Raw genomic sequence first — 26,641 nt, 5'->3', positions numbered from 1 at the left:
CCAGGTCACTGCTATCAATAGGTCCCAGACAAATGCTCACAATGAACTCTCAACTGCACAATGGAGTAAGGAGATCCCAGATGCTGATTTGATTACGGCTCAAAAAGGGGATACAATAATTGGTATGTTTTATCAACACATCGAGGACCCTGAGAACTTTCCCCTGATGGATACAGATTACATAGGGAAAGAGGACCTCAGAGTGTTGATGAAATGTCCAAAAATGTTCCGAATCCAAGACGGTTTGTTGGCGAGGAAATCCCTAGCTGGCCATGATCAATGGGTGGTTCCTACCTCATTCCAAAGCCTGATGTTCAGTCACGCCCATGATGCGGCCACAGCCGGTCATAGGGGGTTTCATATAACACTTGAAATCTTAACAGAGGTTGCATACTGGCCACACATGGGGCAGGACCTCGACCAATACTTGAAGGGGTGTCTTGTGTGTGCACAATTTCAGCCAACATCCCTCACACACCGTGCGCCTCTCCAAAAGAGGGGGATGACACTGCCATGGTCAGATTTGCAAGTCGACTTTATCGGGCCTGTGATTCGCTCCTCTAGGGGAACAAGCACATGTCGACCGTGACATGCTTGTTTACTAAATGGGTGGAATGTCTTCCGGCCCCAAACTGCAAGGCAGAAACAGCAGCTGCCCTGATGATCAACCACATCTTTTTGCGTTTTGGACTACCCCAAAGGATCGAGTCAGACAGAGGTAGCCATTTCACCAGCAAAGTAATGACAAAGATGTGGGAGATACTTGGGGTTAAAAGGAAGCTACACATTGCTTACCGGCCAGCCTCTAGTGGTGCAGTCAAGAGATACAACAGAACAATTGTGAGCATATTAAAAACGTTTGTGGCGGATTCTGGGCCAAGTTGGGATATTCGATTACCTCTTGTCCTAATGGCCATCAGATCTACCCCTTCCCTCTGCAACTAAAATGTCACCATTTGAGCTGATGACTGGACGCAGGATGGTGCTTCCCCAGCATCTGCTCTATAGAACCCAAGAGCAGACATTGATCAATGCCTCCACAACTCATGAGTATGTTGAAAATCTGAGAAAACACCTTCAACATGCTTTTGCCTATGCTCAGCGAAATCTAGAAAGATCAGCCGACAGCATGAAGACCCACTATGACTTGAAGACGACCAGAAAAGAGTACAATGTAGGAGACCAGGTCTACTTATACAATTTCCAAAGGAACCAGGCCAAACAGAGCACATTTTTGCCTACCTGGAGGGGTCCTTTTGAAATTGTAGACAAAATCTCACCAGTCGCCTACAAAATCCGCATCCCCAAAGGCAGTTTGGCAGAAGGGGAAGATAAGTGGGTCCATATTAATCAACTAAATTGTTGCCATCCTAGGCACACTCTACAGCAACTGGAGGAGTCTTCTGGAACCCCAGAGGGGCCCACTCCAGTTCCATAAAATTCCAACTCTAAAATATTCCACATACGCCTATGAAATACAATAATACAAATGTGTCCTGATTTATCAAAAGGTATGTGTCCGCCCCACTACATTACTAGTGGTGGGGAAATGTCTACAAATATGTTCTTTGCTTTGTCATCCTAGAATTAGAAACCATGGAGACTAACCAAGGAGGACTACCCAGGGACCGGGAGCAAAGATCCGAGGGGCCCGCAGTATCGCCCAATACTCACATCAGGACTGGCGAGGAGAACATATCGATTCACCCCTGATGGAGGAAAAGATGATGAACTTTGCCATTGGTGGAATCAGAAAAGATGAGGCTGACATCCCATTCTTGCGAATTTCCATTGATGGAAGATCAACGCCAAATCGCAAGAGGGTGTGGGATGTTTCAACCCACTAGTCCAGGCCCTGCAACACTACTGTGCATTGCTTGCATCAGGAACATCAGGATGGCTGCCGGAAAGCTGCTGCTTGCTAAAAATCACCCAAAAGTGTGCAGTAAAAATCTGAAAAATAGGCCGCCATCCACTTTTGCCTATCTCAGTGGTAACACAGGAGACCACTGTAAAAACCCATCATTTGGCTGCCCACAGAGCAAGGCTGATTGCAAAAGAAACAGAGCTGTGTGAAAATCCGTTTTTTCTTGGTTGTCAAATTTGCACAAATCATGGGTCACAAACCACCCAAAAGATCCAACCTCACTGGTGGGGTGTTAAACATCATTCTACTTCAAGAATCCCCATAAATACAATGTGCACAGAAGTACACTTATCAGAAGAAAATCCACATTGAAGATTGCTTGCTTGGAAAGTTATCTTGAAAATGGGTGCAATACCGTTACTCGCCTCTATCAGACGCTGGCGATCTCTAAATCTAACAGGTGAAACTTGTGTCTCAAAAGCTAAATATGCCAAAGAAAGACTTGCTATTGGAAGCCTAAGAGGTGGATACAATTCAAAACTATATTTTAAAAGGGCTTGAATTAAGAAATTGGTTGATGTATTGGTTAAGAATGTAATTTATATTTTAGGACAAGACAATTTCAGACATTGAGTTTAAAAGTTAAAGTTAGCCACACTGAGCTTCAAAGACATTCCACACCTTCTCCCACACAAAGGAATCTTCCCCCTGCTCTCTGCTAAGAAACTGGCAGGCTGGTGTGAAAGGAACTAGGAGGGGCACTGCGGCATGTTGCTCTGAGTGTAGACAAAGGACTCCCTTGAGCTGAATGGAAATGCTAATTTGGGGCGTCAATAGAAATCAGCCCCGTCAGGAAGGAGCTCAAGTTACTCTCTGGATCAGCCAAGACCTTGGAGGCGGGCCAGACTGAAAATGTCGATTTGAAACTGGAGTAAATATATGTTTAAGGAAAAGACTTATAAAATATTGTACCAAACTGACAAAAATATGAAACTTGGAGATTATTAAAATGAAAAGATCGCTCACAGTTTAAAACTAATCTGGAATCTGTGTGATGTTCTGAGACTGAACCACGAACATTTTAATATTTTAGCTATTGTGATTATGCTATGAAGATGAAAACTTACAGAAGTATGCCCAGATGGTATGTGCATGTATGTGTAAACAATTGTACAGATCCGAAAATGTGTAACCAACCAAAAGCACAAAAAACTGTCATTTGCGAACCAAAACTCCTACGAACATGAGACTTTGACAGAAACTTACCTTTGGCAATCTGTTTTTTTAATGAAAAATAAGATATACTGTACAGAGACAAAGGGGAGGCTTTCTGCCTAAGCCATAAACATGACACATCATGACACACTGTTCCTTGCTCAAATTAGGAGAGGGGGAATTCTTTGACCTATCAGATCTTTAGAGGGTTGGGCACAGACAATCAGCCTCCCCACCCACTTTGGAAAATGGATAAATAGGGATTGTTGAGGACCCACACACACTTTCACTCCTCAACTGATCCACTGGCGAAGCACCCTGCAGGAAGATCCAGACTCCAGAACCAGACTCTAGAACCAGACTCCAGATCCCTGAAGCAGAGGCCTAACCCATAAAGCTGAACTTTTTCAGCAGGCCTTTAAAATCTAGCAACCCGATTTAACCCCTAAACTTCCACGGGCCTAACCTAACTGATCCACCAGCCTGGCTGAGCTGTTTTGCTGCTTCTCTTGCTAGAATCCAAGATCCAGATCCGTCCAGCAGAGCTGTAACCCAGAACACGTCAGATCCAGTCCAAGAGGCCGTGCAGACCAGAGTGCCTTGCTGAGAGCAGAACCCAGCGCCTGAGACCTGTCCGGTGGTGAGCGAATCCCAGCCAAACCCATGACCAGATCTTTGACTGGCCCATTCCATTCCAAAGCCATAGTAGTGAGTATTTAGTATAGAGCTGTCCATAGTCATTTCTTAGTTTAAAGTAATCCTATTCAATCCATTTCAACCTATCCAGAACTGCATTATAGAATATTGTGCCCATCCTGAATCCTTCTCATTATATAGTCTGTGATAATTGTAGTGATAATCATCTGTGCGCTGATATTTTTCTGAAGAAAGTCCTGGCAAACAGAAGTCAGAGCAGGAGGCGCCCTGTTCTGGTGGCTGTCCCGTTGGGTATCTTGCACTTTCATAGCCCCTTAGTATAAGTCCATCTTGGTTCCTAATCTTTAAAGCGCATCTTTCATTTTGAAATTTTGACTCTTCTGAGAAAAATCGACCTTCACTAAAACCTCTCTAACTTTTGAACCGTACGTCCTAGAAATTTAAATGTCATTTTGAAGCTAACATCCTCAGCTTACAAACGAACCCAACACGACATTCCAATTCCTTATAGTTCTTCCGTAATCGTGTTTCTCCCACGCGGAAAAGTTGCTGCGAATTGGAATTTGGCTCAATTTCACTCCATATAAGATAGCCATTTCTTGCTTCCAACTTCTGAATTTCGTTTTCCATCTGCTAATCATTCTACAATCATTGCTAGTGTTGACCTGAACCAATCCATAGCCACTCTCACTAGTTCTGAATTCAATTTAGCAAATTAAAATCATTTTTACCATTTTCCCATTCAATTCATATTACATTTAAAAACAATTAATCTGTTTTGAAACCATACCTGTTCTCTTTAAGCTTGCTGGGGGGGCATTGGGATTGAAACTGCAATTGTTGATTGTTATTCCTGAAACCTGTGTGCCCTCATTCCATATCTTCATATTGCATATTGGGGGGAGTGAGTAGTAACAGAGGGAAAGAGTAATCCCATTGTCTGTGATTGAATTCATATCAAGTTTTATTTCTGTGTTGCATTCTTTCCTATCATTGCATTTCCTTGAACCATACAAAGTTATACTCCGCTACATTATTCTTCCTATTCCTACTCCTAATTTATTAAAGAGATCGTTGATTATTGTAATACTACCCATTGCTGATCATTGTTCATATTCAGAAGTGTGATATCCAGATATTGTTCAATTCTTCAAATAAATCTTTTAACTTTGCAAAACAACCTTCTTCTTGGTTCAGTGAGACCGGGGGATTCAAGAGAGGGGCGTTACATAAGGGTACATCATCCAGAATTAAAAGAACTTTTGACATAAAAATATATAAATAAGGCTTTCCATTGGGCATCCCATACTAGGCATTGACTTAGTTGGAGTGCTGGATTGAAATCACTTACAAGGCTGATACATAGGTACTTAGTCCACACCTATCAATAGAAAATACATCATCCTCAAATACTGAGAAATATATAAATACCCTATGTTAAGCATATAACACTATCAATTAGAAGTACCCAGTATAAACACACATACCAAGTATACTATAAAAAAATAGTACATGTGTTTGAGGACTCTCCCCCTTTAATTAAATGTGGATCCACTATCTAAAGATAGGCATACAACATATAGTGACTAAGAAGGCAAGGGAGAAAAAGGGAACCAGGCATTCTAAACATAGCTAAAAATCCCTAGTACATGAACAACATTAGTAGACTGCACTAAAGACACAAATCAGTCATATTATATTGTAGGGCAACTACCCTGCGACAGGAACACAACATATAAAGACAAGGCGTGGATAGAAAACAGAACCAGACATTTTATTTATTTATTGTTTGCTTGTTGGGTGCTTATACAGTAAGTATAATACTGTTTCAAAGTGCCCGCAGGGTGAAGGGAGGGAACAAGTGAGTGAAACACATTACAAAACACAATATTTAAGAGCAGTGGGAGGAAAAAAGGTAAAAGGACAAACCTAGTATGCCTTGTGAGCATTCAGAATGTGCAAGTGCAGCAAGGAAGAGGGCAGAGGGCATAAGTGCTGGGGAGCTCATGGGTGAGCCACAGATGAAGTGCTAGGTTGAGCGCTACACGGCCTAGAGCCGCTTTAGGTGTAAGTGGGAACCTCCAGGGCGGAGGGTGTGCCAATGCAAGTGCTGAGGGTAGACAGGAGCTGGGACGATTGGGCGTGGGAGGTCAGGGGCCCCAAGGATGCATAAGGGCCCAGACGCCAATCACAGCAACTGTGGTATTAGTAGAGGAGAGAGGAAGGGAAGGAGGATGTAAAGAGGAATGTCTTAAGGAGCTTCCGGAATTTAAGAAAGTCCTGCTCAAAGTGCAGAGGGAGGGGGAGGCTGTTCCATAGGAGGAAGCGAGCTGAGGAAAGCGAACAACCACCTACTCTCTGTTTAGCAAAACGCTTTACACACAAAGAGTTGTTGCCAGAGGAACGTAGTGGTCTAGAGGGAATGTATTTAGTAACAAAGTTGAAGATAGTGTGGTCCCCGGGCCCAGGCAGCCTTGTGGATGATTCAGAGAGATTTTAATGTAATCCATGCAGCAACCAGAAGCCAGTGAAGACTTCTTTGGGCAAGTGAGATGCAGTCCCTGGGCTTAAGGCCAAGGATAGGTTCAGCTGCCTTATTCCGGATTAGCTTGAGGGGTCACAGAGTAGAAGTTGGTAGATTCAGGAGGAGGCTATTGCAATAGGCAAGCCTAGAGAGAACCAGGGCTCGGGTAACATTGAGCCTCTGCAGGAAAGTGAGAACATTGATAATTCCTTTGAGAAGGAAGAGCTGAAGGTGGGGCTTCTTGGCAATGTCCTGAGCGTGAGGGAGGCAAGAGGGAGATGAGTCGAAGATGACTCCAAGGTTTTTGGCTTCAGAAGAAGGAGCAGGGGGAGAGCCCAAGGAGGAAGGGCAGAGTGAAGGGAAGAAGGAGGGAGCTCTTAACACAGGAAAAGAGGTGTACAAGCTCCTAAGGCCATTGTCAACAATCCACAGTAATTGTGGCATTCTAGGGCATAGTATTGATAAAATACAAATGCACACAACAGTCAAAGACAGTGCCAGAGAGGATGGAAAAAAATAAAAAAAACAATGACTATTAAAAAAACAGATCCATTTTTTATGCAATAACGTGCAATTCACTCCAGGGGAAAATGGTTACAGTGTTATTAAAAATAGAGAGACTAAGTAAGAATACACATTTGCAGGAGTGGAGAGCAGGACTAGGCCACTATAAGAGACGTCTTTACCCTGGACCAGAGGGACCCATGAAGATGAGTATCAAGAATATGTGCCCAGGCCCAGGATCCAGAGGTAAGCATTCAAGGCAATGAAAGAAAGACTGACGGTGTGGCTAAACAACAGGGCTTCTCTCTAGGTGCATTTTAAAGGATCCAGTACCCACAAATCTGAAACCCGAGTTAACAGAGAACCCAATTACCTAAAAAAGTACAAACAGCCCTCCCAGAAGGAATCCCCTCAAGCCAGCAGCAAAAATACTGGCAAGGAACATGAGGGGAACCAACAAAGAAGATTTGTGCAACTTACTGAACAAAGGAGGATGTCATAGCTACAGAAAATCGCCCCCCAGTGGAGACAACAGTGAAGGCGACCCAGAATGGCCCAAGGAGCAGATAAGGAAGTGCAGTAGTATACCACCAATCTTCAAGACAATGGCAGAGACGAGCACCAAGACGGAACACTCTGGAGGTAAATGGCAGGAAGCAGCAGCTAAATAGCTTGGAGATGGTCCCAGCATGCAAAGCTTGCCTCGGAACCTCAGTTAAATGAGCAGGACTCAAGGAGCACGAGATAGACTTCTAGCAGCAGAAATCCCAACCGCAACAACAGGAGGCAATCCTCCAGCAAGTATGTAAACCTACTGTTTCCAAAAATCCAGGAACAAGAAAAGGAGAAATGGCGCACACGTGGAGTCCACCCAGAGTCCCGCTTTGCCTTTGCCAGGACCGCTGGAAGAATTTTCTCCCGTTCGCTTCTCTACGTGTTTCAACTACATCACCCACAAGGTGCGGATTCCTACATCCTTGGATTGGACTTACGTTTACTATATTATTCAGACTTTATATTAATATTTATATTTACTCCTCTTTTATTTTAATTTTAGCCTCCTTTAAGCCCAAGTGGGCGTGCTATTTAAGCAAGACCCCGCGCACGCACACGTGGAGTCCACGCAGAGTCCCGTTTCGCCGCGCGACCGGTCGCGGGTAGCGTAAACTCCCAACCTTTTCGTTTTCTTGTATTTTGTCGATGGTTCTCGGTGTTCATGTGTCTTCATTTGTTAATTGTTGACCTTTTGCGTGGTGTTGGTTGTAACGTATCTTAACTGGCGTCTGAAGAGATTTTCATTGTTTTTCTAATTGCGCGGTGTACACTGGTTGTCTGATATACTGCACAAGAAGAACTTTAATTAGTAGGCTACTCATGTCTCGTGTGCCGTACACGCTGAAATCGGACATGCCTGAAGTACCCTCTCCAAAACACACTAGTAATAATGTAAATGGTGTGCTGATTGGCAAAGCCACTCCTGAGATAACTTTTCCAAAGAATGAGCTTAAAACCCCAGTAAATGGGCACAATTTTAAACTGTGTGAAGAAAAGAAGAGCTCCTCTCGAATTTCGAAGAAATTGATTACTCTCACTCCAGTAACTAAAACCCCCTCACAAAATGGAGATATTAGAAATTTCTATGACAAAATAAATGATCTCTCAGCAGTGACTCACGCGCCTGGCCTGCCTGAAGCAGGCTGCCGTCAGTAAACAAGCAGCTACTTGAATCTACAAACACTTCCCCACTAGGCGCTAATGGGCCAATCCCCTCTGTGGTCATTTATGACCAAACCTTATTAACATTACCTCAGTCTCCTGCCAAAATTTCACAGTGCAATAAAATGGTAACGGTAGTTGAGGAAGAAATGTTGGACAGTTCGATGATAGCTGCCAGTGCTACAGCTAAAACAAATTGTGTTGCTGAGTCTAGGGCAATTTCGAAGCACCAAAGATCTAATACACCGGTAGATGTTACTGTTTGCGAAGATGTGATTGAGATCATTGACGTGAATGCAAAAGAATCTGCAATGATTAATACATCCTCGCGACAATGCAATAATGATCTGGAGAGCTCTAGATTGTCTGTTATTACTGACTACAACCTTCCTGGTTCCATGGACTCTACAAGGCATGTAATCGATGAGTCCTTTATACAGCCAACGCCGAGACGTTTGTCGGTAAAAACTCCTGGCGAGCCGCATGTGAACCCGGCTCTCCTAGAAATTACTTTGGGGGCCGTGAATACAACCATATCAAGTCTCTTCAAACTTTTTGAAGAATTGGATCGCAAAATAGCGCTCCAAACAGCAAAAATTGATCAGATTGGTGAGTGGATGCAACGATGCTCTCAAAACTCGTCATCTCCCACTACTCTGAACCTCATTATGCACAGACTTTCTACCCTGGAAAGTCTAAGCTCTTCAGGTTCTATGGCTGCAGCTCAACATAAAGAAGACATCTACAGAGATTGTCAGGGTTAGAACTTAACCATATTCCAAAGTCATGGAGCGTAAGAACTCCGCATACAGCTGTTCCAACCTTTGCAAAAATAAATCGTCCTATAGAGTGCATAGATGACGTTACTGACCAAAAAAATGACTCTTGGATCAGTGTTGATTTTCCACAGAGACCTGATTACCCTGCTACTAACAAGATTAGCAGCGTTGATGAAGGTCAGGCTCCTGCTCAGAAAAACAAGAGGAAAACTTTAGTTTTAAAAAGAACTAAATCGACATCCAAAGTATCAACAACGCAAAAGACCAATAAAGAAATCAATCAAAATATCCAGATCATAAATCCTCCAATCAGCTCTGCGACCTGGTCCACTGCGCCTTTAGCGCTTCAACCCCAAAGCCTGAGAGTCGTTAAAGATATTGTTGCTCCCACATTGGTGTCTGTGGCTATTGAGTCCGCAACCATTTCCACTTCTGGTCCGCTGGTTGTAAATTCATCCCCAAGCTCCTCCTAGTGGTTATGCGCCACTGAATGAACTGGTGGACCTTTTTGAGCGTGATTCAACCTTAACTATGCCCCAAAAGCTTCACACTTCGGGTGGTGCGGCTTCCTCTCTTTCGACCGGTTCTGCTGTGGTGAGCTCCAGTCGACAGATAGCTCCCGCAGCTTCCGCAGGCTTTTAAAATCGGCTGTCTGCTTTGAAATCGGCTGTAGATGCCTATCTTGGTAAGAGGCTGGCCGAGGTGCTTCCTGAGATAAATCGTGCGACAGAAATTCCAGCTTTTGCCGGAATACCTGGCTCTGCTCAGGTTCAAGATGAGTGTCGCCATAGAGACCAATCTTCGGGCCGCTTAAATGACGCTCCAGTGCAGAAGGTGCAGTTTAACCTTCCTTCTTGTTCAAATATGAGAAACTCTAATGTGATCTCTGGTGTGAAACCTAAAACTCAAGTGCATACCCATAAAGATATTAAAACACAGCGATTCAACTCTTTTCATACCTTAATCTTAAAGTGTCGAGAGGGGCCTTTTCCAAAATATAATTTGTGTCGTTCAAGTGTTTTGAATATCTTTTCTGACATTCAGTCCCTGGAGGACTTGTCCTCGAGTGATTTTGACCAGAGTGAATTAATCTGTGAGAATAATCTATCAATTGTAAGATTATGGATCAAATCGGGGCTGGTCCGAAACGTTTTATGGAAAGCGAAAATGGACCTTTTTAGTTTGGGCTTTTTGCTCGCGTTAGATCCAGCTCGTCCACTTGCCCAAGAGAACAAAGAACAAACTGAGACAGCAGTAGAGACACCGACCATAGAGTGCGCTTGTACCTTTAGGTTAACTGCTCTCAGAGTAGGTTGACAACAAAAAATTCATTATAACCACCAATAGTTGAGAAGAGTGAAACCATCTAACTGGCAAGTTGGAATACAAGAGGTTTCTTGCATCTACAGTGGACAGTGAATGCTCAATTAAACAACTATGACATTGTAGCTCTGCAAGAGACTTGGATGTTACATGCACCCATATGGGATGATCATGCTATTTGCTTGCTTCCTGCAGTGTCCTCAAACAAAGGCAGGCCCACAGCTGGCTTATTGGTGGCTGTAAAATCTAGTAGGAATTTCCAAATTGGGGAGTGGCTTTCTCCAAATAGATTTATTCAGGTGGTCAGGATCACTCATGGACCTCATGTATTTGCACTTATAAACCTTTATCGTAACCCTGCGGGCATTACTGATGATGCCTTCTATCGTGCTTTATCATCAGTATTTGAAACAATTGCCCTGCAATCGATCTCTGGTACAATGGTGGTTGGCAACTTGAATCTTGTATGTCTTCCAACACTTAAAAAGGGGTGGTGCAATGCAAGCCAGAAATGGAGTATATTTATTCAAGATCTAAACTTGAAAATGACGAATGGGACCATTATGGGTGACATTCCACCTCAACACACTTGGGAAAGAGGAGCCTCTAGATCCACTATAGATTACATCTATGTGAGTGAAAGCATACATGCAAATGCCACCAAATTCGAAATCATAAAGCAAACACATAGTGATCATCATTTACTGTCTCTCCAATGGTCCGCCTTATGTCAATCAGACGCCACTATTAAACAATGGTCTAATCATGCGCTGATAACTAATAATGGTAAGAATCGCTTTCATTGGTCACCAGTCAAGCTACAGACTTTAAATACAGCCATTTTAAAACATCAAAGCACAAATGTTGTAACATCTTATGTTGATGTGCTCGATATGTTTAGAAATATCCAAACGCTAATCACCAGACCATCTCGATCTCACATTCATGGTTTTGACCTTGCTTTACAACAATGCAAAACCTTGTTAAGAAAGGAAATATGTAATTTTCGCAAATTGCCGTTAAATGAACAGCTCAAAGCCATTAAAACAGCGAAATGCTTATATCGTAACTGGACTCATGCCAGAAAAGCTCAGCTTTTTCAAGTTGACGGCGAAAATTTCTGGTCTGCTTGATATTCGAAAAACTCGGTACAAGTGTGGCAATTATTGAACAAGTGTAATTCCTCCTCTCAACTGGAGCTCCAATTAAATGGTGTCCCAGAAGCACAATGGGTAAAGCATTTCTCTCAACTATATGCTGATTATAACATGATTAAGTATGAATATACTCAGAGAGCTTCTTCAAGCTGGTCTCTGGAGTGCTCTATAGACATTGTGAGGGAATTCATAAGTAAGTCATCTTCAAGAGCTGCCGGACCGGATTGTCTAACAAATTACATGTTCAAACAGAACCCAGAAGAATGGGCCATTATCTTATATAATACCTTCCAACACATTTTACTAAGATAATTCCAAAATCATGGCGCACATCTTTAATAGTTCCCATCTACAAAAAGGGTGATCGTAAGGATCCTAAATGTTATAGCCCCATTGCTCTCCTAGATGCGCCGGGCAAGATTTCTTCCTGTTTGGTGTTGAAGGAATTTAATCAATGGACCTTCAATGCAAAGCAGCGTGATCCCGCCCAGACAGGCTTTGTTGCAGGTCTAGGGACTGCGGTGAACTTAATTACTCTTCACGCCATTAAACATCGAGCACAGTCCATCAAACAGCCCATGTACTTTGCGTTCGTAGACCTACACTCGGCCTTTGATTCTGTCTCTAGACCTCGGCTGATAGATAAATTGTTAAAGGCAGGTTGCCCGTCAACTTTAAGTGACATCATCTTTGCATTACACTCGAACACTTCAATTAGTGTAAGATTAAACTTAGAGGGGCTTCTATCATCGGCTGTCCTGACTGAACGGGGACTTAAGCAGGGATGCATACTCGCCTCGGCGCGGTTCAATTTTTTCATCAATGACGTCAGAAGTGCCCTTGACGAGGTTTGCGCAGATGCACCGAAATTGGACAACATCGAGGTGAAAGCGCTATGGTATGCGGATGACTTAGTGCTAATATCTAAAACATCTATTGGTCTTCAAAACCTCCTAGCAGCACTATGTCTATATTTTCGATCTAATGAGTTGGTGGTAAACAACAAGAAAACTCAAATTGTTGTCTATACTCCAAAAGGCAAGCGTAGTCATCGAATGAACTGGAAAATAGAACACAAGTCTCATGGTGGTTCCTAACTACATATATTTGGGCATCTTATTTGATGGTTCCGCGACTATTCAATCCCAGCTAACAAGAATTGAAGTTAAAATTCTCGCAGCAATATTTATTGTTCTGCCAATTGACTGGCAATGTAAAACTCAAATGTAATCACCAGTATTGGTGCTAGCGGGGGTGTTGTTGTTTTGATATATAGCGCGTTCTATAAGGACTTACAACCTTGTGTGATGCTTAACTAATATCAACACTTCCATGTACAAAGTGATTACGTCATGAATGTCAAATGCTAATTGCCCTGTTTCTATGTTACCACTAGTGATATGTGGCATTTTTGCACTTGTATTTTTCTTTATTTTTTCGTGGCTTAGGAAAGCTTTTCATTTTATTAATTGTCGTGGTTATTGTTGTTCTTCATTCCCCACTTTCATTGTTATATGCAATATTAATATTCTAGGATGTTCTTCTAGATATGATGAATTGAAGAGAATGCTTCTGTTTTATGGTTTTATGTTTTACACTGTCATGTGTTTTATATGTAATCTTTGATAAATGTGTTGTTATAAATTGAACAAGTTGATTAAATTCAGCTAAAATCAATAAAAAAAAAATAAGAAATGGCAGAGTTGCCACTTTTATACCACTACTCAGAGGTTGGATAAAGCCAGCCAACCAATCACAAGTGTAGATAGAGGGGGTAGGCACCAATCTGATTGGCCATTAGAACTGCAAATCAACCAAGGCCACTTCCACAAGATGCGCGAGGAACAGCCCTGGGATTTATACAGGTCTAGCCAGTGAAAACCAATATGGGGGCTACCATGTGGGATCACAAAGAGCCCAGAGGAGCAGGACAGCCATTTTAGGCCTATTTTGGGGTTTCCCGGAACAACAGAAGCTCTAAAATAATAAATGGCTTAGAGCAGGCCTTACAACAATACATCGGTACCCCAATGAGTACCAAAAATGTACATTACACTACTAATGTGGTAAAAGAGCTTGCACTCCTAGTGAAGCCAAGATTAAAGTATTTAGTTAAGCTGAATTACAGCTGCTACCAGTCTACTCCTTACAACAGGGTACACAGGAAGCACTGCTAGGACTGGTAGCCTTATGGGCGACCCAGGACATGTATGTGCTCTAAATGAGTAAAAGAGTTGCAGTGGCAGGGGGACATCACTAGAAGACCCCCTGGCCACCAAAGTAGGTTAGTAATCCAAAATATGAAATGGGAAAACGCAAAAAGTTGAAGGGCCCCTAGTATCATAAGGATATGACAATAGAGGGTGTTCACTTTCCTCTGCAGATTGAACTATTTAATATTTCCATACACTTTGTTCTTCATCTGCCACTATTCTTCCTTCTTCAGAGAAGTATTATCCCAGAGTGTCCTTCTTGACCACATGTGATTCATTTATTATATCTCTCTGCAATCTGGGAATTTTAAGGGGTATTTGCACAGGGTTTGAAAGTGTGTCCCTTTAATAGAGCTTCTTCTCCTTTTTAGATAGGTTTCTCAAAGCCTCTTGGATGTTCAATGTTTCTGTTTTGTCAGAGACAATCTGGGATTCAAGAACAATTGAGTCAGAATTGAAGGCTATCGTGGATGCCACAAAGAGGCCATACTCTTGAATAATGCAATCTTTTTACACCTCTTGAACTGTTTTAGTCCTCAAGATCTTAACTTCTCTTTGTTTTCAGATTGAAATTTGTAATGTCGAAACTGTGGCACCAGATTATGCTAGTATCAAAAATTGCTCTGAGGTATCTGTTAGGAATTGCCAGCTATATGGCGATTGTGGAGATGTTGGGGCATATCAGCATTGGTGAAGGTTCAGCATGCCCATTCTAAGATGGCACAGACATTGGTACTTCTGGTTCTGGAATTCTCACAGCATCGGAATATCGTCACAACGAGGGATTTATGGACGAACATCCCGTGGCTGTTCACACCTGATTAGTGTAAGTTTCCTTGTCGCTAATTTGTGTACCGCCCTTGCTCTCCTGTCTCTACCTCCCTTGTCTCACTCCTGTTTCCTTCCAATTTCCTCTGCTTCCCGTTGGCTTTGCTTTGGACATTGTCCCTCATCCTGCCGCTCTCCTGCTCTTTGTTCTGCCGCAGCTCCTGATTCCTCCTGGCGGGCTTGCACATTGGTGCACTGGATTAAGTCTTCTGGATTCTCTGCTGTACTGGGAAACATCTCTATGCAAAGGTTTTTCCTCTTGGGGTTTTGACGTTGAAGGACGACTCCTCTCTTTGGAGGTGACCGGCCTGCTGCCTGCAGTTACCAGTAAGGCCAGCACTTTAAGGAATCATTGGTACCCTAGCCAATAAAACCTGTTTTTCTAATCTTATCAAGGAGTCTCAAGTGCATTCGAGCCCCATGGCACAGAAGAGTTCCTTCTACAGCCTTAAGGTTTTGAGCTAGGTTTTACTTTAACTACAGCTGGCACCAATATTTCGGGTCTTATGAGTTGGCAACGAGAAGAACCTTTTATTTTTCTAAGAGTTTGTTTTCTCTTTAATATGTTGTTTGCACTACTCAAAAATGATGGCAGATGTTTGTGGGCATTGAAGGAGGGGGCCCAATTGGGGGAACAAAGTGCTCCTTAAATTTGGAGCCTCTCCTTGCTTTGACATTATGATCTCAGACCTCTTTTAGGAATCATTGAGGACTTGTGTTGCAGTACTGGACCTCCAGCTGCATGCTTACTGTGGCCTAGTAGTGAATATGTCCTTTGTAAAGTGTTATATAAAAATCAAATTATTATTATTGTTATTAATTTCTTCAGTCTCTGCCAATGCCTTCAAATGGCTAGCGTCTAAAGAATATACAAGACACTGCTTTTCCTTCCTAAATTGTAGGGATTTTGGGGTGAAATCTCCAGCAATCAGTGAGGTGGTGCATTCGTGGGACACCGGTTGTGGCCGGCATGCATAGTTTGTGTTCTCTAGCCACAGGAAAAAAGCGATTACAGCACAGGCAAAACTAAAATATATTCGGTCCACTAGCCAAAATTCCTAAAACCAATATCGGAATCATCAAAAAGTTACAATTATTCTTACATAAAGGACCTGAGTAAAAAATATTGGATTTTCAAATTCAAGCAATTGATGATGCCACAGAATGATAGTCAAATTGTCTTGGTTCTTCACATTTTCCTTTGAAAGTCCTTTACCACCTTCTTCCATGATCAAACTAGATGGTGGCAAATCTGGAAAGGGCATCTATTTGAAGAAGCATTTTGTAGGTATGGGGGTAGCAAGGACATCAGACTGGCATCTAGTTATGCATATGCCCCTTTGTCAATGCCCAACTAAAGAAATGAGTAAACAAGTAGTAATATTCTAGACCAACTACTAGATGGTGACCTAGGCACAATAGATCAATACTGTAAAATCGCCAGGTACTACCATCATAAGGAGCATAGACATCTTCAGAATTCAAGGGGGAAAGCTTGAAGATAGAGGTGAAGAAAAGAGGATTGAAACACACTTACAAATGTGGGGTAATCACATGTAAAATGTTTGTAGGTCAGGTGGAGGGGGAAGTGGCGGGGAGACAAATGAACGGATGGATTAAAATCAAAGACCGCACTGCGCAAATGAGTCATCATACATTTGCAAAATAACCCCCTTTGACAGATCTCTATCATCTACTCAACTCCATATCAATCTTTTCCATTCTCTCAATACCATTTTTACATGTCATAATCCCATCCCATCTCGCCCAATATCTTCATTATCTCTTCTTAGTCATTCGCCTTAATCGCTACTTCCCTTACTCCATCACTTCCGACTCTACCTTTCAAATTCCTGATCTCACTTTTTCTTCCTTTTTTGATGTTTTCTTATTCATGTGTGGTTTCTTTCACACTTTATTGCTCAACCTTTATTTCCATCTGCCTTTCTTTTAATTGCTCAATTTTGGTTCCTTCTTCTGGTATTGCACAATTTAGCTTGAATAGCTTATTTATTTTTTATATCCATCACCTTCCTGTACTTATCCCAATTTTGTCCCATTCCCTAAGTTTATTTCTTCTCCTGTTCTCATTTCTGGGTAGTAGACACAGAGCATGGGATTGCAAGGGGATTGCCAATAGTAGCAGCTACTACTCCTGGTTACTATTAACCGGTAACAATGGTTCTTACGTCACTATTTTGCAAAAGCAGTCCAATACAAACTTATATCAGCTTGCACAACATTAACAAATTACTTACAGAAAACTGGCTATATGAAGCAGCAGCAGCAGCTCCTCGAGGCCCAGTTGTGGAGGGAAGCACAGATAGTCCAGTGGAAAAGATGCCGAGAGCACTTAGATTCAGCCCTGGAATTAGATTTGCTTGTTGCTGAAATAACAAAACAATATTTCATAATATAACCTTTATACATCGTTATAGAGCTAGTGCATTATTAGAGACATCCTGAATATGCTCAACCCCCCCCCACCCCCAATTTGGGGTGTATGTCAATGTTTCTGAAATTACATTCTTCCACCTTGAGGATGGTGCTGCATGGGCAGAGAAGTTAGAAATTGAAGCAAAAGCAAGGTGCAGAAAACCCAAGAAAACCCACACTTGTTTCATGGTTTGAATTTGTCGGACCTTTTTTTACAGCTTACTCGAAGCCTGGTCAACCAACAACACATCCACTTTTCTTGGATAATCTATTACTGTGAAAAGGTCAGGGGATGGGAACTCCTATCAGCCTGTGGTGGGAGACCGACCAGGGTGGAAGTCACAGCCAGTCCTATCACAAACAGTGAATGTGGCAGTTGAGAGGGCCCCAATCAGTGGTGGCTTGTCCACAATGGAAGCCGACCCGCCAGTAAACTTGTCTATTATGGATGAGCTGTGGGTTAAAATTGCAAAGGGAAATGTGGTTTCCATTTGACAGTTCTCCATTGTGCATGTCCAATGAGCCATGCAAGGCTAGGGCATTTCACTTCCCCAGTCTTGCATGGACCATTAGGAATGCAGGCTTGGGAACTGCATGCCTGATGTGCAAAGGGGTGCCCCTGCTAATCCCCACACATTCATGCTGAATGGGCTGCTGACAATGTGACGCACCTGCATGCATGTGCAAGAACCATGAATTGCACTGCGCTTCCTGGTTCCTGTTCTTCTGCGTGGAAGCCAGGGGCCCTAGTTAATGGAAGCAGCTTTTCCATGAGGAGCAGTACTCAGACCGGGGCTGGAGGCAGGTGTAGAAGTTTGTATGCATGATGTGTATGTTGTTATGTGTGTATGTATGCGTGTGTGAGCGAGTGTATGATGTATGGCTGTGCTCGTGAATGTGCCAGTGAATGCTGTGGGAATTCTGCACCAATGTGTGTTTGAAAGAGGCAGTGAATGTGCATGTGCTTGTGTTGGGTTTGTGCAACCCCGGGATGCTGATTTTGGTGGGGAGGGGGTACATTTTATACTGGGCATCTATGACAAAAGCAATCAGGATAAGGGTTATTACATAGCTAGAATGGCATTTTGTGCATCCAGTCTAGCCATTTCACAGTGTGGCATGGCATTGTTTACTAGGTATCTATGATGAAGCAAGCATTATAAGTGTTATTATGTGGCTAGGCTGGCATTTTGGAGCATCCAGTCTACTGCGGCATAGCATTTTTTACTGGGCATCTAACATACATGAAGTGTTATTAGTTGTCTAGTCTGCCCTACATTAGTGCAGCCAATTTGGCAATGCTTTCTTATTATGGCATTTTAATGGCTAAACCAGCAGGATTATATTCTTACATGCAGGTACTGGCCTATATTGGAAGAGTCAGCTTGAACATGTTTTCTTACAGTATCATTACTGGCATTATGTGCAAAGTAAACGTGAATATGTTCTACTATGGGAATACTGGCATAAATAGGTGCAGCCAGCATGCAAATGTATGGGTACAGCCAGCTTGAAAATGGCTTTATACTGGCATATATTGTGAGTAAAGGCATCAAGAAAATGCATTGGGAAATGCTCCTGTGCACTATTGGTGACTGTAATCTATAATTATTTTAATGAGTTACCCTACAAAACTGATTGCAAACTGTCCAGCTTTTTTACCCACTTTTTTCACAGAAAGTATGCTGTACCATTATTCAAAACATTTTTGTATGGGGAGAACTACTCCAAACTCAGCCTTGGTTCATTCGGGAGGGAGGGAGGGAGATTCGATAGATAAGGTGTTTGCCTTTAGGCCCTCATTGACAGTGAGGCAGAACTTAGCAAGTAGGGGTTAATAAACTCTAGTACTAACTTGGGTAGTAGGTGCTTGGGTTTGGGAGAACACTGGTTCTAGATATTCAATTCAAATCAAATACTTTATTTCGATCCAATAAATAGATCATAAAAGTCAAACACAGATTTTACAGCATAACAAATCACAAAATACATTGCAATAAATAATTAAGACATTAATAAAACACTGTAAAATGAGGCACTGTTCCGGGATCAGAGGCCGCAAGTTTAAAAACAAAATGTAAAACCCCAGAGTTACCAGTGCGAGGCTGATGATGAGGTGACATGTTTCCGTCTCACCCTCCAAGCTTGGAGCAAGTAATTCCCCAAACAATTGGTTGCCAGCTCGCAATCCCCGGTCAAGCGCTACATGAATTCTTCTAATGCAAAACTGATTAAACAGCGTTATTAGAAATCTTTTCCTAATGTGAGATTACTTTGGACAAAACAAAATAAAATGCACTACGCTTTCTACCTTGTATGGGCAAAAAGGGCAAGCTGCTGGTATACACTTATTCCATTGGTGACTGACTTCAGCTAAGAGAAGAGTCCCCATGCGCAGTTTCATGTACAGTGCTTTCATTGGTTTCAGTTTCACTCTGTCCAAATAATCTTGAAGGCCAGGATATTCTTTCCTGGACTGATATACGGGCAGCCTGGCAGACCTTGCGGGTTTCGCTCAGTTTTCTCTCGACTATTTGCTTTCGTAGGCTTTTCTTACCAGTGTTTTGGGGTTCTCCGGATTAGTGTCCAGCCGAGAACAATCATTCTCCAAGTCAGTCAGCTATTTATTGATGGCCGAGAACCAGGGTAAATCTGCTCCGCCTGGCAGAGACAAAACATCTTTGACAGCATCTCTCTAATGGCTCAGATTGTCGCTAGTCCAGAGTCTCGCCCACTAAAACACCAGCCTCGAGTGACATAAGAAGCTGATGCTTTGCAAACCTAACTCCCAGAAAACTGGGGCATTCGGAGAGTTTGCCGGCAAGCCCATGTATGCTTTAAGAACTTTCTGCTCAATGACCCGGAGCATGTCTGAATTGTGGGCACCCCACAGCATGCCCCCATATAGGGTGGCCTGTCTGGCCAGGCACTTATAAATCTGTCAAACAACACTCAACAGGCCTGTCCCGTGGGCCTGCATATGGTGTCCAGTTAACATTTCGAATGAACAATTTCTAATGGCTGTTTGTCAAAAGAAAATGTTGAAAAAAAATTGTCGAATATATATTTTTTTTATTTTATGTTTTTTTTGTTGGGTTTAGTTAGGACAAAAAGGGTCAATTAAAAAAAATGAGGGTTGGGGGGAACGGGAACCCCCCCACATTAAAAAAAAAAACATTAAACATTTTTTTCCCCGCTATTTTTCGTTCGAGAAAAAGGCATTCGAAATTGTGACATTCGAAAATGTCACTATAAAACCCTGCATAGTGCCTGGTGAGCTTCAAGCCTGCCCTGTTCACCTGGTCCTTCCAGACACAGATTCCAGTCAACCGGACCCCCAGATAATCTTAGCTTGTGGTCTGTTCAATCACCCCACTGCCCGAGCTAATTGTTAACCTAGGAATATTCCTGTCCCCTTTTCTACTGAACACCTTTGTCTTAATTATTTTTACATTTATTGAGAGTCCATTACCTTCACAGAAACTCTCAATACACTGCTTCCCAAGTCCCAACTCATCCTTTATTTGCTCAGTGTTCTATTGAAAACCATGTTACAATTTTAAATTCCTCAAGGAAATCATCAACAGATCCCTATGCTCCCAAGCCCTGTCACAAGAGGTCCTGCTAATCAAGGATTCAACAACTTGGTTAGACATTCCTAACAAACAGCCCCCTGAAGTTATTGAAAACCTGAACCTACATGACTTTGCACAACTAATCCACTCATTGAAGGCTACAGCGGGTCATAACCTAGACCTGTGCTTCATATCTGGCTGTGATCTACAAATATCTAATATCCTGGATTGCCATGCCCTTATCTCTCAGATCTTAACAACTAATATCAAACGTGAATAAACCACAAGATATACACCACAGTGCACCCCAAATAAACTTGTGGGAATCTTTGAAAATGTGCAAATCCTGAGGTCTGTAAACTCCAAAATCCCCTGGAAGCTCGACTCATTAGCCCCATTAGGTCTCAAAAGGCCTAATCCAACAAGTAGTTTGGGCTGGAACAGGAAGAGATAGGATCGAAAACTGGAGCAGCATTAGACCTTGTTGACAGAGGTCAAGGCAAAGCCCACATGAAAGGAAACCAAGTTATGTGTTAATTAAAAAAGGCACAATAAGCCCAGAAGACACAAAGAAAACCAGCATAGGGTGTTTATGAAGATCTTCCAAGAAGTGGACAAACCTGAAACAATCAATGATACCCTTTAATCTTTCTCCAAGTTCCACGAGGAGCTCCTTTCAAGTCCAGTAATATTTATTTCAAAATTCATCCAAATCGGCTACTAAAATTCTATGAATGAACTGCATGTTAACTCAAATCTTTAATATTGGTTGCTTTTATAGGTTATGTAAATGGACATTGCAATCATTCCATTATGAACAACCCTTTTTATTTTATGTATAATTTGACCCAAAAATATCTTGTGTATCCCTCCATCATAATTCAGTCATAAAGGCCCATAGCCAGTCAATGTAATGTTGCAAGTCTAAACTATGCTCAGTGCAGAGCACAAGTAGGCCTCAAGGCCCAGGAACACCATTCAGTCAGTTGTCGAAAGTACATAGGCTGATGCAGGTGTCCATTGGCGTATTCCAGATCTTTTAAAGTACAATATATCTTTTTTTTAATCCCCCCATATGAAAACCAACGAAAAATGGACGATGCAAGATAGTTTCAAATGTGCAATGAGCACATCAGCATATCTCTGGAGCTTTTGGTTTTTGAGACCTTCATGATGGATTGAATACCAATTGTAGCGTAGTCAAATGCCAGTTTGCAAACATGACATGAATCGAGATCATCTTTTCTTGCACCATGAATATGGCACTGAGCCTGGGCTCAACTTAACCAGTAGCTAACATCTAACCAATTCTTTCATAATTTCCCCCAATTTCTCTTTCACACTCCTCCCCTCAGAGGAATAACGGCTTGATTTGTGCCTTTGCAGCTACTGGGATCAAATAGTAAAAAGCAAACAAGCCGTGCATGCCTAATTATGATTCTATGTTTTTCTCGACATTTTGCAACCATGAAAACCTAGGGATAGCATACTGAGCCAGCAAATACCAAGGCAGGGCAAATGAAGCATCTTTTAATAAAATAAAGTAGTGATAAAATGTATCACAGTTTCATGATGTAAAAATGTAAAAAAAATGTTGGGGTTGATTTTAATACACCCAGCACAAACCTCAGAAATTGGTTCCCAGTCTCCATTATAGAATCTGCCTACCTGCCAATAATCTTGCTGTCATAATGGGGCAAGGAAACAGATTTATTTTCATACCTGAAACACCCATAAACTAAAAAAGCCTTTCATTCTTCGAGGCAAAGTTCAAGAACATCAAGGATTGATCAACGACAACCTAGATACAGTCTCCACCTTACTACCACCACCCACAATTGAAGGCGTGCTGGGCAGCCCTTTCACCAATGACCACTTATCAGATTCTGAATGGGCTTGGTGTTTCAAATTAGGAGCTTTAGTAGATTGGTACTGCCTAACAAATCGGAGTAATGAAGTGGCCTTCAAGTCTCAGTTGGCACTTCTATTCAAAATCTATATGCATCTTTTGTCAGCAGAAATGTGCACACTTGTATGGGGGTTTAGCAGGTTATAATTGAACTCAAAATGGCTTTGGTACTTGAAAAACCTGCAAAAATTCAGAAATACGTGGAAATATTATGCCTAAACCTAATGAAGCTTGGCCTTATCACCTCAATCATTAAAAAACTCCACTGGTCCGAGTGAAGCAGAGTACATTTTCCAACACAGCAGTTAAGGCAAAAGAACCAGATTACCTTTAATTGGCAACTCAGTATGCCCTTGACCACCAACTAAGATCAAACAGTGTTATTTGTGTTGTCTAGAATTTCAACTGTCAGGAGCACAGATTAAAAACCACGTAATGATCAAATCAACAATTAAATTAGAAAACAACAACTTTGTTTACTTGCATGAATCACACAAATACACAGCAAACAGTATTGGTTACAATAAAAAAATCTGTACTTGTCAGCTCGGCTATGCAAGTCCTAAGAAATATTCTGTAAATACTTGAAGTGTCATAAAACGAGTTCTCTGCTTAACCCCTTAACTACTGAGCTATTATGCATTCTTATGCAAAAAGAGCAAGCATAATCGCCCATAAAACGTATTAAGGACCACTTTGGGAACAAACCTCATTCAAACACAGGTGAGGAGAGCGGATTGCATTAGCATACGAAACAATTTTCTTTAGCAAGTAATTTCCTATTGACATTGATTAACGGCAGTGGGTGATAGGAGGATTTCCATGGTTTGAGCAACAACGTGACCAGTGCCTCTCCAGATACGGCTCTAGATTGGCAATCCTTCAATTTCATCCGAGTAATACCTCATAAGAGATCCTGAAATAATACAAGTTTTAGTGAAATGCCCGAAACATCTATCTTGTTAGTGTATATGGAGGAGGGTTTTTGCTATACCCGACAGAGTTGGCTTGTTGGCCGGGGCCACTTGGAGCTTGGAGCACATAGGACTATATTAATACAGGACACAGGTAAAATCTATAGGACACAGTGAGGGGGTCAGAGATGCGAGACGGACACAAAGTTGTAGTTCTCTCGATGTTTGCCTTTTTAAAAAATAAAAATAAAGAGGGGTGAGATAAATGCCTATCTTTCCCTATCCTAACGAGGATGTCCCGACCTAGCAAACAAAATACAAATGATCTAGTGTCCAAAGCTAGCTGACCCTCAGCTCAATACATATAACCAAAGTGTACATGGTAAATATATCTGTCTTCAGTTCAGCAAAACAGTGCAAGAGTTCAAACTTACTCTGCACTGCACTCTGCGTACCATCTACACTCAGCGTGCAGTCTGAGGAGTACGGGCTTACCCCTCCAATCTTCCAATGATCCCTACTTTACTGATTCAATCGACAGGGAAGGGGCACCCAGCCAGATTCTCCTGTCTGACTGCCCCTCCTCCTGTCTACACCTAACCATTGGTCACGCCTTCTGGGTGATGACATAACTACTCACTTTACAATTATATTGTCAACACGATTAGGGTATAAGAGCATCCACAAATAGCAGAAGCGGACTTACGCTTACTGCTTACGATTGTCGCGATCAGAACATAAGGACGGGTATGGGGCACCCAGCCGATCATTGTCGGTTTGCTGACCCACCCCCTGCCGGCCACAAAACTATGGTCTTTTCCATTATGTTCCTACTCGGTTTGCCACAGCAAAGTCGAGGCACACAGTGGGTGGGACGGTAGCTTTACCCACTATACAGACATGACTTACACACTGAGCTCTATTTTGCAGTTACGATCCGGAACGGTTATACCTTTACATGCACTACTTGCAACACAATACTATGGTTGCCCAGGGCCACCCGATATGTCCCACACCAAGATGGCGGCATGCGAGACCAACGGGCATGCCCAGCGGTAACTTGGCAACTGCATATACATTTGTCTCGAGGGCGACAAGCTGCTAAGAGGTCCAGCGGGTGGTGTCTCACAGAGATTCAGAGGTGAGTTGTGAATAATGTGAAGAGTACAGTAGAGATATGCTATAACTCTACGAGAGTTTATACTCCTAGACACATATGGCACTCAGCGGGACTATAGGAGGGAGGGCGCTAGACCCCAGATAAGTGACAACATGATTTTCTTGTATTTTTTCCGCTTCTGCGGAATATGGTTCTAGACTTGGCAAGATCGTAACCTGACCACCGCCAAGGGTTAGTCATTAGGCACAAACCACCACTCTACTCACCATCATGGGTGAGTGACTAGTACTAGTGCTATAACCAATGACTCCACGCATTAAGTAATGAATCCTATCACTAGCCTGACGACCCTATTATTTGTTTTTAGAACTTCTGAGTCCCGGTGTTAACTCAGCAAATCCTCTTTCGGCGACCTTGTTCGGGGAAAATCGATAACTATATCCACAGCATTGCAGATGTAATTGCAGAATAGCAAGAAGGAATCGTTAACTCCGTACAGCCGGTACAGGACTTCGATTGACAGAATTTGTGAACATTCCCACTGCAATTGGAGGTTAGTCACTTTGATTTACCCTATGTACTTTTACGTTGACATTCGTAACAGGTTTACACATTGGATTAACACTTAGCTCCATGTATCACCCCACAGGTACACAATCAAATTGGAACCATTACACACAAGAATAAGGAAAAATAGCCTCCAAGGCCCTGAAGAAGGATCCAGGAAGGATCCGAAACCCGTTGGCAGAACCCTAACAGAACTACCATAAGTGGCGCTTATTAAGATGCTCACTGTTATTTTTACTGTTTGAAATTGTTAACTTATCTGTTACCACACAATGTTGTGTAAGAGATGTAACAAAACTGAGTAATGCACAACTCGAATTTTGTTAAGTTTCTGTAACCAGGTTGATTTGAATTTGGAGAATTCCTATTTTTGCTTTATAATATTTACCTTGTAATTATATTTTTGAGAAACATCTTATTGAGTTTATTTACTAAGGGTTGAACAGTTTGGACTGGTTCTAGCCCAACATCAGTTACGGATGTATATGTTAACAGCAACCTTTTAAGCTTTGAATGGGTATTGAATACGAGTAAAATGATTATAACCACTTAAGGATTTTTCATCCCACATGAGTGCATATAGGGGTCACCTGCTGGCAGACAACAGGTCCTGTTTTTGCTGTTCAAACTTAAAATTCTCAAAATATTCCTTGAGACCAGGGCTTGGCTCCCTTCCACAGGATCAATTCAGGCAAACCTTTGATGAAGTTCTGATTTAACAAAGTTCTGTTCAGTTCAACCCAAATTTCTTTTCCATCTAATGAGTCCTTCCACTTGGTAAAGTAACTGTTTCACACACAAGACATTGGTCCCTTTGGTCCCGGAACCGTCTATGCGGTTCGATTAGGGTCGGTACTTCCAAGATGGCGGACCGTAGTACGGTCTGGACGGAGAGCAGCGTTACAGTCTTTGCACGTCCGCCAGAGACGCTGAGGAACGCTCACGTGATCCCTTATACTGCATGAAGATTGACTGCTCTTCGCGTCGCTACTGTTTTGGCAGACGCTCCGTGAGTTCGCTACTAGGTGCTCTATTACAAGCATTCCCTGTTTGAAACCTTTCCTCTCTAATCCTGTCTTCCCGCTTATTTCAGATCCTCTCCACAGCCTTTCCTGTTCGCCCAAACTCTGTGGCCGCTTCCCTCCTATCATCGGGAGCTTCCTCTCCCGTCCTGTCTCTTAACATTCTTCTGGGTAATTATTTCACTCAAAACCAAGCTATTCTTTCCTTCCATTGACTTGGATAAGTACTCACCTACGAGTGCTCGCACTTACCTCTCTGTTTTCTGAAGACATCTCGTCTCCCATATCACTGCGGTTCCCGTCTCCAAGGAATCG

General features: G+C 42.3%; 1 protein-coding gene across 2 annotated transcripts in view; it reads right to left on the bottom strand.

The window, feature by feature from the left end:
- Positions 1-26,641, bottom strand: part of IGF2BP2 (insulin like growth factor 2 mRNA binding protein 2) — a 1,316,273-nt gene that overhangs the window by 488,631 nt on the left and 801,001 nt on the right. For both annotated transcript variants that reach the window (XM_069615761.1, XM_069615762.1), the window contains exon 10: positions 17,042-17,170. In XM_069615761.1, the coding sequence (XP_069471862.1) occupies positions 17,042-17,170 (129 nt within the window). The remainder of the gene's footprint in view (positions 1-17,041; positions 17,171-26,641) is intronic.

Source organism: Ambystoma mexicanum, chromosome 9 (genome assembly GCF_040938575.1).
Source record: "Ambystoma mexicanum isolate Mex_15411 chromosome 9, UKY_AmexF1_1, whole genome shotgun sequence".
In the NCBI taxonomy this organism is placed as follows: domain Eukaryota; kingdom Metazoa; phylum Chordata; class Amphibia; order Caudata; family Ambystomatidae; genus Ambystoma; species Ambystoma mexicanum.
The sequence above is the reverse complement of the archived record's forward strand: the minus strand, read 5'-3'. Positions and strand labels throughout refer to the sequence as shown.